Source organism: Gadus morhua, chromosome 3, assembly GCF_902167405.1.
Source record: "Gadus morhua chromosome 3, gadMor3.0, whole genome shotgun sequence".
NCBI classification, from domain to species: Eukaryota; Metazoa; Chordata; class Actinopteri; order Gadiformes; family Gadidae; genus Gadus; species Gadus morhua.
In genome coordinates this window covers 22,995,427-23,007,314 of record NC_044050.1, presented here as the reverse complement: position 1 = coordinate 23,007,314, position 11,888 = coordinate 22,995,427, and the positions used below count along the sequence as shown (strand labels likewise).

The 11,888-nt window shown below is 44.0% G+C and overlaps 1 protein-coding gene across 2 annotated transcripts; it reads right to left on the bottom strand.

Annotated features, from left to right (window-relative positions):
• Positions 1–3,749: 3,749 nt before the first annotated feature.
• LOC115540934 (uncharacterized) lies at positions 3,750–9,315 on the bottom strand. Of its 2 annotated transcripts, XM_030352608.1 has the most exons (10): positions 8,903–9,314; positions 7,712–7,783; positions 7,308–7,358; positions 6,434–6,576; positions 6,165–6,268; positions 5,913–6,064; positions 5,008–5,319; positions 4,553–4,692; positions 4,338–4,441; positions 3,750–4,237 (listed from the first exon to the last, which is right to left on the bottom strand). In XM_030352608.1, exons 1-10 carry the CDS (start codon positions 8,991–8,993, stop codon positions 4,111–4,113), a joined length of 1,296 nt encoding a protein of 431 aa, XP_030208468.1. In that variant the 5' UTR covers positions 8,994–9,314; the 3' UTR covers positions 3,750–4,110. The 2 variants fall into 2 exon arrangements, with proteins under 2 accessions (XP_030208468.1, XP_030208469.1); XM_030352609.1 differs by lacking the exon at positions 7,308–7,358 and having other exon boundaries at positions 8,903–9,315.
• Between the last annotated feature and the right edge of the window lie 2,573 nt (positions 9,316–11,888).

Genomic DNA, 11,888 nt, shown 5'->3' with positions numbered 1-11,888 from the left:
AGACTGGGATAACTACCTTCCCCTGGTTCTCATGGCTTGCCGCACCGCCGTGCAGGAGTCTACGTCATGCACGCCGTCCCTTCTCATGCTGGGAAGGGAGCTTCGTACCCCGGCGGAGTTAGCGTTCGGTCGTCCACCGGATGCCCCAGACTGTTCCCCTGGCCCTCAGTATGCCAGGAGACTCCAAGATCGCCTGGAGTCGGCCCACCTATTTGCCCAGGAGCAACAGCAGAGGGCAGGGGTGAGGCAGAAAAGAAATTACGACGTAAAAAGCAAAGGCCGGCATTTCCAGGCGGGAGAGCTAGTTCGGGTGTTCAATCCCCAAAGGAAGAAGGGGAGATGCCCTAAACTGGACAGTTCTTGGGTGGGCCCCTGTCGAGTTCTGGAGAGGCTGGGTGAGGTGGTGTACCGGTTGCACCTACCACCTAAAGGAAGAAGGGTGGCACTGCACAGACAGACTGGCTCCGTACCGAGGGGGTGCCTCCCCACTTGCCCAGGGGGGTCCCGTTACCCCTCGCTGCCGCCCTGCCGCCTCAAAGCCCACCCCCCCGGCGACACCGGCGGGGCCTCGGTCTGACGCCTTTCCCCCAGCTGCCGGGGATAACCGGCCCTCCCCTGTATCCGATACCCTTTGCCCCCCGTCCCCCCTTCCCCTCCCAGGTGCTGAAGACCCCGTACCCTTTACACCGGAGTCCCGGGGAGGGGGTTCTCGACGGCCCAGGGGGCCACCAGGGCACTTAAAAGACTTTGTTTGCTATCTGTAGGATGAGTTTAGTAATGTTGTTCAGCGTTGTGCCTGTTGTTATGTGGGGGAGGTTTGAAGCTTGTAATGTTAAAGAGAAGTTACGTTATTCTGAGGGCTGTTTTTTTTCTGTGATTCCTCGGGGCGAGGAACTTTGTGAAGGGGGGGCAATGTAGCGTCACAGGGTTTGGGAGGAAGGGGCGGGCCTTCTGAGAGGGGGTTCCGGGGGTTTCCTTCCAGGCGGGAGTTTCGGTTGTTGTAGTTTTCCGGTTGAGCTGTGCCTACCTGTCCGATTGTGGAATCCAATAAACCTGCTATCAAGCTTACTTCGCTCACTACCTCGCCTGTGGTCATTACAGTATTATATGCCTTGATGCAAGACCCACTGATGAGGATCATAACCACGACATCCCATCGCTATAGCCTATAGTCATTCTGGGCTTCGCAATGGGTTATGGTAACCGTTAACGTAGTAAACGGTACCTTGAGATGCCCGCATCTGTCTACTTTGTGGTTGATTTAATAAAATACGAATGTTATAATGTATTTCATGCACTATAGAATTTGCATTGACTAACAGCACAAAAGCTTCCGTTGCAAAACCAATGGCTTAATAATCATTATAAAAAACATTATCAAAAGAAATTTACTATTTATTATTCCTTTTAAGTTAATTAGTGTGAAAGTTGTACATAGCTGACGCTTAGTTAATCAGTTTAATTAACTAGATTTATTTTTTTATTAATTACCTTTTTTTACCTAGCGACCAAAAGTGCAAAAGACGCAAAGTGGAGATTTCTGAAAACGCCGGTTATGTGTTGTCGTGTCAACGGGGAGAAACGGGATTTTAGGTTCTGAAGCGTCACATTATGCACCAGGAAATGCTTAACGTCATGTGAGCGCCCGCTGTACCGTATTGGTCCGAATATAAACACAAACCCCATTGTAAGACGACCTATATTTGGAAAAAAGATTTGAAGACCAGATCCGTTTTTTATGAATAAATAAATTGTATTCATTGAAATAATATACGCAAATAAAAAGGCATCGAATAAAACACTGCATTGCCACTAAACAGTAGTGCAAATAGGCCGTACTGATGTGTACACCAAAGACTATTCCTGACACTCCTCTGCCCCGCTGTGTTCGCTCTGGCTGTGGTCGCTCCGAACTGTTTCGGCCCGTGGCAAAGCGAGTCATCCTCGCTGCTGTCCAAGGCATTTTGAGACGCAGCATTTATTTAATGCTCATATGACCTAGTGCTGAAAAAAGGTTATATGAAAAAGTGTGAGGGTAGCGGTGGTGCGCTAAACTTGTTCTGTGAGCAGCTGGATGTGAACGATCGATTTTCAACTGTCCGCGCATGCACTGGTGTAATTGAGCTGCGCTGCTATACATCTTTTTTTATCAATGTAACGAGTTGCGAGTCTAGTGCAGGCCGAGTTTTTTTTTTTTCCCAGCACCCCCTGCTGAGAATACGTTCTCGCTGCAATGGTTGGACCAGATGTTATAAACATTAAACGGTCACATAAATCATTACTATTTTTAGAAAATGTATGTTTGTTTCATATAATTGTATTGGAAGTCCTGGTTTTCACTAGGGTTGCCGCGGTGAGGACATTTTCACACCGAGTAATACACTCGTCTCCACACCGGTATTACCGAGTATAAACGGTATAAACTTTGAAACTAGGTCAACCGCCACACAAGCATCGGTTTTTAGACCCTTCTCGTCCTTCAGTTGCCGCCAACGTTCGAAAGCAGCGCCTAGGATTATTCTTGATTTCAGTTTTTCTCTTTCAGCGTTTTTATTATCAATTACTCTCTGAAAAAGAGTTTTCCTTCTCTTTGCTGGTGGTGGTGGTGGTGGTGGTGGTGGTGGTGGTGGTGGAGATGGTGGCGTCTTGTCTGCCATGGAAATTGTCTTCTACTGCTAGGTCCAAATGTGGATTAACTAGTTCCAGTAGCTACCGCAGGATAACAACAAACAGGAGCTTGCTCTGGGTCACGAGCTCTGGGTCACGAGTACTGCACGAAGGGGTCGCGCGCGGGGCGCGGGGGAGGGGGAGTGCAGTACGACCGTTTGATTGACGTACTTACTGTCCAATGCAACTCGGTGGCAATGGAAATGATTGGCTGGAGTTTTTCGAGCCCTGCCCGTTCCACAGATGATTGACTTGTTTAATTTTCATGTCAGTACTTCTAACTCAGTGGCTGTAAGCGGGTTATGATAAGGATTTCAAGTAATTTTGCAAAAATGGCCAAAAAAGCAAATCACCTATACAACCTTTAATTAGCGTTGAGTCAACTAGTGGTTTAACTAGTTTGAATAACACTATAAATCACTAACAACTGCCAGGGTTCTTATGGGCATGAGAATTAAATTATTTTATGGGCCGTCAGAATTAAAAGACAATGTTGGGGTAACTGCCGGTCCACTTCCTTCACATGCTGCTCTCTGCTGCCCCTCGTGGACGTCCACTACGAAGTCTCAAAGATATTCAAAATGATTTTCTTTCACCAATCACCTATTTTTAATAATTTTAGCTCGAGTTGCTGAGGCAAACATTTTAAGATATATATTTTTTATTTAATTTGTTATCCAAAGTTAAGGTGGCTTTATGTTTGATTTTGCTGGCGGGTTGGAGAATAATTGTGCGGGAACTGCAGGGTTGAGACCCACGGTCAAGAGGATGAAAGCGGATTGATTTTATCTTATTAGAACATTGGGCTCTCCTCTCACATATTCTTTAAATGAAATTAAAAGAGAAGTAATAATGAAGTCAATCTGTAGAAGCACTGTCGTAAGGCTGCAGAAGTACTGATTAGTGAAGTGGTACTGTATCATTACTGTAGTAGTATGTTACCCTAGTGGTACTAAAGTTGTAGTTCAGTGGTAGGTACTGAGTAGAGTAGCGTAGTAGTATTGGAGTAGAACTGTAATACTTTTATTGACAGTATTAGTACACTAATATTTATCTGTACCAAGATACAATGCATTGAAAGGTCAAGATCAGATGGTACTTTATTGTTCTTACAGGTTAAAGTACAGTAAGTACAGTACAGAGTAAATATAGCCTTGATAATATTCAAGCGAAAGTTTTGGATACAACAAAATTCAAATCTGTATTGAGAGTTGGCGATGCTTAAGCTCAACAGAGACGTGTTGGCCTACCTCAAATATAAGTAGTATCCTATGATGTGCAGAGAATAGAAAGGATCAACGTCTCAACCGACCAATACAAACAAAGCCTACAGACGCTCTTTGTTCAGGACGGCATCCAGATGTTCAAGGACTGCAACCTTCTCACAGATCCGGAAGTAAAGCTCGGTACACAATCCATCATATCAGCCTCTGTCCCAAGCTACTATACAGTCTTCTCACAGATCCAATAATTTTGAGAGGCACAGGGTGTAGGAATCAACTGGCTGTTGTCACCTAATGCACAGGCTTCTGTGATAGTTGGAAGGTTTGGATGACCGGACAGCCAGGAACTGAAACGAGAAGGAATATAAAGTTGAGCCCAGTGTTAAGGTGATATCACCCTGTCACTCTCAGAGAAGGGAGGCTGCTGAATGGAGTCATCAGCATTACCTTGAAGTCACGTTGCTACCATCCACCCACTTCCAGGTCCCCTCTGTGTCTCGGTCCAGTCTCAGTCCAATCCAGGTTCTGAGCCACCATTTGGTAGCCAACTCCTGTTTCAAATATGAATAACAGCTGCTGTCATGAACACACACCTGGCTGAATGAAACATTTAACCACACAGACACACACACACACACGCAGACAGACACAGCCTCTGTTACCTCTTCTACTTTGCTGTTGATAACCACCAGGTCTGCGTTTCTTTGCAGGCAGTCGTCTCTACTGGCCGTCCAGTTCCTCTTAGTCATTGAAACAAAGTAGAGACTCTGGTTGAAAATCCTCCAGCCCTCTGGTGTCAATTCTGTTGAATTTAAAGAAAGACCTTGAGAAGTAGACCACAATAGAAACCTGACCTTTAGTAGGCAACAATATAAACCTGAGCTTGTGTAGTAGACCACAATAGAAACCTGACCTTTGGTAGGCAACAATATAAACCATACTTTAATAGACCAACTTAAATGCCTGACCTTGTGTAGTAGACCACAATATAAACCTGACCTTGTTTAGTAGACCACAATAGAGACGTGGCCTTGTGTGTTTGGTCAAAATAGAGACCTTGTGTAGTAGAATACAATGCGTTATTGCAGAACATCTGATCCAGCAGTCCAGTTCTTACCAACGACTAACAGCATGGCGGTCTTATTGGCTGTGCCAGCGCTGTTGTTCGCCAAGCAGCTGACTGTGTCCACACCAGGCCTCGCACTTCTGACGATGAGGTCCTCCCCCTCCACAAAGACTAAAGGCTCTGGTTTGTTGTCTGTCCTGTCCCTCTTCACAGGCCGGCCGTTGTATAGCCACTCGATGGTGGGTTTTGGCTGGCCACTGGCACGGCAGTATAAGATGACTGTGTCGCCCAAGGACCCAATATAATTATCCTTGAATGCTGTGATAGCGGGTGCCTCCTCCTCCTCCTTCTCATTGGGCATCCCTGAAAGGAAGACGAGATGAGTGAACTTTGTTCTACAACAGGAATGCAAACAGCTTCAATCGCAATTTATACATTTAGAACTTCCACAGCCATTTAGTGTGCAGTGAACGTGAACCCCTTAATAATGATCAAATGCCCGGCGAGTGTAATGTGGTCAACACTGAGACGTTTACCAATGGCAGTATGTCATTTTTTATCCACTGTATTCATTTTCTACCTGCAACCCAGAGCAGAAGGTTATGTGATGGGACATTAGTGTTCAAACGTTATAGTACTGATTGGTCTGGGAAGAGGCCCCATCAGCACAGCGGAGGACCAACGCTGGGAGGCATTTACCTTTAAAGGGAGTGGCTACCTAGGGCTCTTTATATGAAGGCAGCACCACCAATCACCATTGAGCAAGCCTAGAGTAGGCGTCGTCCTCTCAGACCATGCATTACTACTATTTAATTACTCAGTTATGCCAGCTAAAAGGGGCCTTTCTGTGTGGCGAAGTTTGGGTTAAGTTGAACTTAACCCAAACTTAAGCATCAACTTAAGTTACACAGTTCAAAGAAACACCTTAAAACAATAATTAATAAGAGTCTTCAGACCCTCTTTGTTCAGTTCAGCTTCCAGATGTTCCAGGACGTTGACCTTCTCACAGATCCAGTTGTTTTGAGAGTCACACGACCTCGTCTCCAATTGGTCAGCTGTTACTGCACAGCCATCATAGCCATACGGAAAGATTAATGCATGCCCGGTACTGAAACCATAAAAAGTAGAAAGTTGAGCCCAGTGTTGAGGTGATATCACTCTGTTGCTCACAGAAAGGAGAGGGTGCTGGATGGAGTCATCAGCCTTACCTTGAAGTCAAGTTGGTACCATCCACCCACTTGTAGATCCCCTTTGTTTCTCGGCCAATCTGAAGTCCAATCCAGGAACCTTCCTCCAATTTTGCAACAAACCCCTGTTTCAAATATTAATAGTATCTGTTGTCATGACAACACTGCTTTCACACACACACACACACACACACACACACACACACACACACACACACACACACACACACACACACACACACACACACACACACACACACACACACACACACACACACAGCCTCTGTTACCTCTTCTTCTTTGCTGTTGATAACTAGCAGGTCTGCGTCTTTGTTCAGACAGAAGTCTCTGCTGGCCATCCAGGTCTTCTTGGTTGTAGAAATAAAGTAGAGACTCTGGTCGAAATATAGCCAGCCCTGGCGTGTCACACCAGCTGTTGAATGTAATGGAAAACCTTTATAATCATATGGCCTTTGTTATGTTACTGTTTTAATTATATGTGACCCAGAAATAACTCTAGAGGATAGAGACCTGACCGTGTGACTAGACCACAATAGAGACCTGACCTTGAGTATTCTCCACAATAGATACATGACTTTGATTATAGACGACAATAGAGACCTGACCTTGTGTAGTAGACCACAATAGAAACCTGAAGTCACAGAGCTACTGCAAGGTGCGATTTGTTTGGGGGGGAAGGAAGGGATCCCCCACCTCAGATCTTTTTTTGGGGGGGAAATTTAATGTTTCATGTCTTTTTAGTTTGTATTAAAAGAAAGAAAAAATATATAGCATGTTAACCCCGCAAACTTTAAAAGTTCCTTTTGTACTACAATTGAGGGTCCTCGTCGGTTTGTGAGTGAGCCCTCGGCGTTTGGAGCGCATGACAGAGAAGCTCCTCTGTTCTGGCTCTACGGCTCTCCCTGCTGGAGAAGACTACAACAAATACAGTACCACGATGCTAGCAGTAGTACTGCTAGCATCGGTGTTGTACTGCTGCAGTACAACACTGTCTATGCACTTTGAGCCTGACTATAGATTTATTTATATTTTTAGTATGAGAGGATATTCAAACATAAATCCCAAAAGAAGAAACTATTTTTGTAAGTAAGTTTAATATCGTGACTAATCTAGTAACATTGAAATCGATTATAAAAAACTCACCAAGTGAATCCATCAGGTGCTCTCTCCCTTTCGTCCAAGATGTCGCTGAGTCTAGGACAGGAGAGAGGAGTACCGCAGAAATGAGCTCTAAACCAGAACAGAATAGTCTCTGAACAGGACCCGCAGCCAATCAAACTCAAAGTCCTTTAGTGGTCATTATGAACAAGGAGTTGAATTAGGATCAGGGTTATCTGAGACTCGAGTTTTAGTTGTAGTAGGTGTTACTGTTTCACTGCAATCTTTATGTTGTAATATTATTATTATTGTTATTTTAGTGCCATTATCATGGATTATGTTTTGTTATCATTGTTTTACTAATAATAACATTGTGGATTATTATTATTCATGTATCATTATTATGACCAGTATTCTTAATAATAAAGGATTAATTCATTTAGACTCACAGAGACGCAGGGAGATGTTGAGAGTGGCTTGTAGAAAACACAGCAGAGCGACACAGACGTACAGCTTTAGAACTGTTCAGCGGCAGGACACACACACACACACACACACACACACACACACATACACAAACACACACACACGCACACACAGACACACACACACACACACACGCACACGCAGACACACACACACACACACACACACACACACACACACACACACACGCACACACACACACAAACAGTGATGTACATTCTGATATATTAAAACTGCATGGATATCATTCACAGTCCAGACATTAATTTCATTAATTACATAAATTAATTAGCTGATGCTTTTGTCCAAAGCGGCTCCCAATAAGTGCATTCAACGATGAAGATACAACCCAAAAACTCATGAAGAGTTCATGAAACTCATCCCTCATCACATTATAAGGACAATAGATTGAGATGTTGTATTCTTAAAAAATGTATATAGTTTTATTATTATTATTATTCATGAGTAGAATAAGCTAACTAGCTCCCTCACTTTTACACAACACTAACAAAATAATCATCCAGGGGAGAAGAATGCAGGAACCCATTGGTTCGGGATTGATCTTATTTCAAGACTCATCTGGACACTTATTTCAAGACTCATCTATTTTTACTCATCTGGACACTGATATTCAATTGATGTGCAAAAATAGCACTCAATATTTAGTTTGTTGTCTATTTGTCTACCTCACTTATTTCTAAACCCTGGCTACGGCTCTGACTGTAACTCTGCTGAAGATATAAGAACACTTTATTGAGATGTACTATCTATATCTCTGTAATGTAAGCTGCCACTAACAAGTATTAATGAAATAATAAACATGTGTTTCCTACAGCTGCACTCTGTCATTTGTTGTAGCTACTCAATATTAACTGATCACATAAATGTAAGTTTATCAGACCCAATGACCTGTGATTATGTCCATACATATATCACGAAACACACGTCTGCATCGTTTGTTCTGGAAGCAAATTTTTATCGTTTGCCTTGAACATACACATAAATCATTATGCCAGCATCATTTCCTTGGCGCAGCAGGTTGGGCACTTTGGCCTCAAACGTTGGCCAAATCTAATTCTTGAGATTTATTGAACATAAAACTTATTTTATTACTGGTGGTTTATTCGCTCTACATCCTCTAAAAAGGCTCCTACCAGATCTCCCCTTCCTGGTCCGCCTCCTGTCCAGAGACGTGTCCTCAGGTTCCTCAGGGGGTCCAGGGTCCAGCTCAAGGACGGGCTCCATGGTTCCTCTCTGGACGGCTCCACTCCTTCAGCTCTCAGGCTTCAGCCCGGCTTTATCAGCTGGAGGAACCACGTCACATGTTTTAATCCTGACCAATCATCTGCTTTCATTCTGAACCATCACTGTCAGCCAATATTTTTTCTACTCTTATCATTTACATTTAGGGCATTTAGCAGATGCTTTTATCCAAAGCGACATACTATAAATTATCAGACGCCATCATTTTACACACACACACACACACACACACACACACACACACACACACACACACACACACACACACACACACACACACACACACACACACACACACACACACACACACACACACACACACACACAGACTCAAACACACACTTAACACACTCTCACCAAATCACTCACTCACTCACTCACTCATTCACTCACTCACTCACTCACTCACTCACTCACTCACTCACTCACTCACTCACTCACTCACTCACTCACTCACTCACTCACTCACTCACTCACTCACTCACTCACTCACTCACTCACTCACTCACTCACTCACTCACTCACACAAAGCTCCTGCAAAACCAACAACCCTTTCCTCCTGTAAAATTGGCTATGCAAATTATTTACATGCAGACATACTAAACTAGAAGGCAGTGGACATGTCTAGGAGGGGTCAAGCTGTATACTAGAAAGTATATGTAGGCAGTTCCTGCATTCTCCCCTGAAAGATTATTGTGTTAGTGTTGTGTAAAAGTGAGGGAGCTAGTTAGCTTATTCTACTCATGAATAATAATAAAACCATGTATTTTTAAGAATCCAACATCTCTATCTATCTATTCTTATAATGTAGCACTTTTGTCTCCATGATGAGTTTCAGAACTTTTTACCTGTAACCCAACATATCTTTAGATGATGAAATGCACGACCAGAAGATAATCAAAGGTCCTGGCTGTGAGGAAACATCCTGTGAGATCCACACGATACACTAGAAGTACCAGAGGCCAAGCTGCTGCTGACAGGAAACGCTACAAACCCTCTTGCTGCAGATGTCAAACTCTGTCTGTCGGCTTCTCTCTCTCTGTTGGTCGAGGGATATTTAACCATGAAAATAAATGACGAGTTGATAAAGGGACAAATCAGGACCTAATCATGTCCATGGTGTTTTAGATGAGTCTATGTAATCTTTAAATCTGTAACCCTGAGCAACTGTTTCTGATCAAGTTAATGGAACAGATGGTCTTCACACAAAGGATCATGATGATCTCAACAAAACCGAGCTCTTCCTAATCCCAGGGAAAGATTGCCCACACATGGACTTACTGGTCACCGTTGAGAACATCACTCTATCTCCTTCTCCAACGGCCAGAAACCTCGGTGTGGTATTGGATAATTAGTTATGCTGCACCGCAAACATCACTGCGGTGGCCCGATCCTGCAGATTTGCACTTTACAATATCTGCAGAATCCGGCCCTTCCTCAGAAGGGAAGCAGCTCAGCTTCTAGTCCAATCACTGGTCATCTCCCGCCTCGACTACTGCAACTCACTTCTGGCTGGACTTCCTGCCTCTGCGATTAAACCTTTGCAGTGCATCCAGAATGCGGCAGTGCGCCTCGTGTTCAACCTACCGAAGTTCTCCCATGTGACCCCCCTCTTACGGGACCTCCACTGGCTCCCTGTAGTAGCTTAAGACGATGGTACTGGCATACAAGGCAGTCGATGGAACTGCCCCTGCCTACCTCCAAGCATTGGTAAAGCCACACACCTCAGCTCGAACCCTCCGCGCAACTACCTCAGCTGGACGCCTGGTACCGCCATCGCTAAGAGCTAGCAAAGGTCGATCAGCAAAGTCACAACTTTTCTCGGTTTTGGGACCTCAGTGGTGGAACGAGCTCCCTGCCATTCTCAGGACCGCAGAGTCGCTCACTACCTTCCGAAAAAAACTCAAGACTCACCTGTTCAGAGTCCACCTCGACTCTGCATAGCCACCCTCCCCCTTCTGGCCACCATTGTACATTGTATTGTATTGTGTTGTATTGTATTATAGTACTTCACTGTGTAGCAACTGCAGTAGCTGCTATCATTGCTGTAACACAGGGAATTGGTTAGCCTAGCGATTGTTGTACTTGCACTTGGTTCTATGAACATCCTTACTGTACTGACAGCGATATATTGTTGCACTTCTTATGACAAATGTACTTATTGTAAGTCGCTTTGGATAAAAGCGTCTGCTAAATACCCTGAATATAAATGCAGGTTCCCTGGTTCCTCAACACCCTGCAGGTTCCCTGGTTCCTCTACACCCCGCAGCTTCCCTGGTTCCTCTACACCCGCTGGTTCCCTGGTTCCTCTACACCCTGCATGTTCTATTGTTTCTCTAAAATACTGTTTGACGAAAGGCTAGTTGTAGATGTTCACTCTGATGCATCATCATGATCATTTGTGTGAAGACCATCTGTTCCATTAACTTGATCAGAAACAGTTGCTCAGGGTAACAGATTTAAAGACTACATAGACTCAGCTAAAACCCCATGGACATGATTTGGTCCTGATTGTTCCCTTTATCAACTCGTCATTTATTTTCATGTTTAAACATCCCTCGACCAACAGTGTGAGAGAGGCCGACAGACTGAGTTTGATATCTGCAGCTCACAGGATGTTTCCTCACAGCCAGGACCTTTTATTATCTTCTGGTCATCATCTAAAGATATGTTGGGTTAGAGGTCGCTTCAGGGTCAGTCATGCTATCTGTGACAGGTACACATTTCCGTTCCAAAAAAGTAATCAGTCAGTACCGCAACATCTTGTCTATCTAATTATTCATATTTGTGTGTCCGTTTCTGAGTATTTTGTTTACGAAATCAGATTTTTTTTCCAATATTTGTTGGACTTGGAATCAACTTTGGAGGGTTAAGATG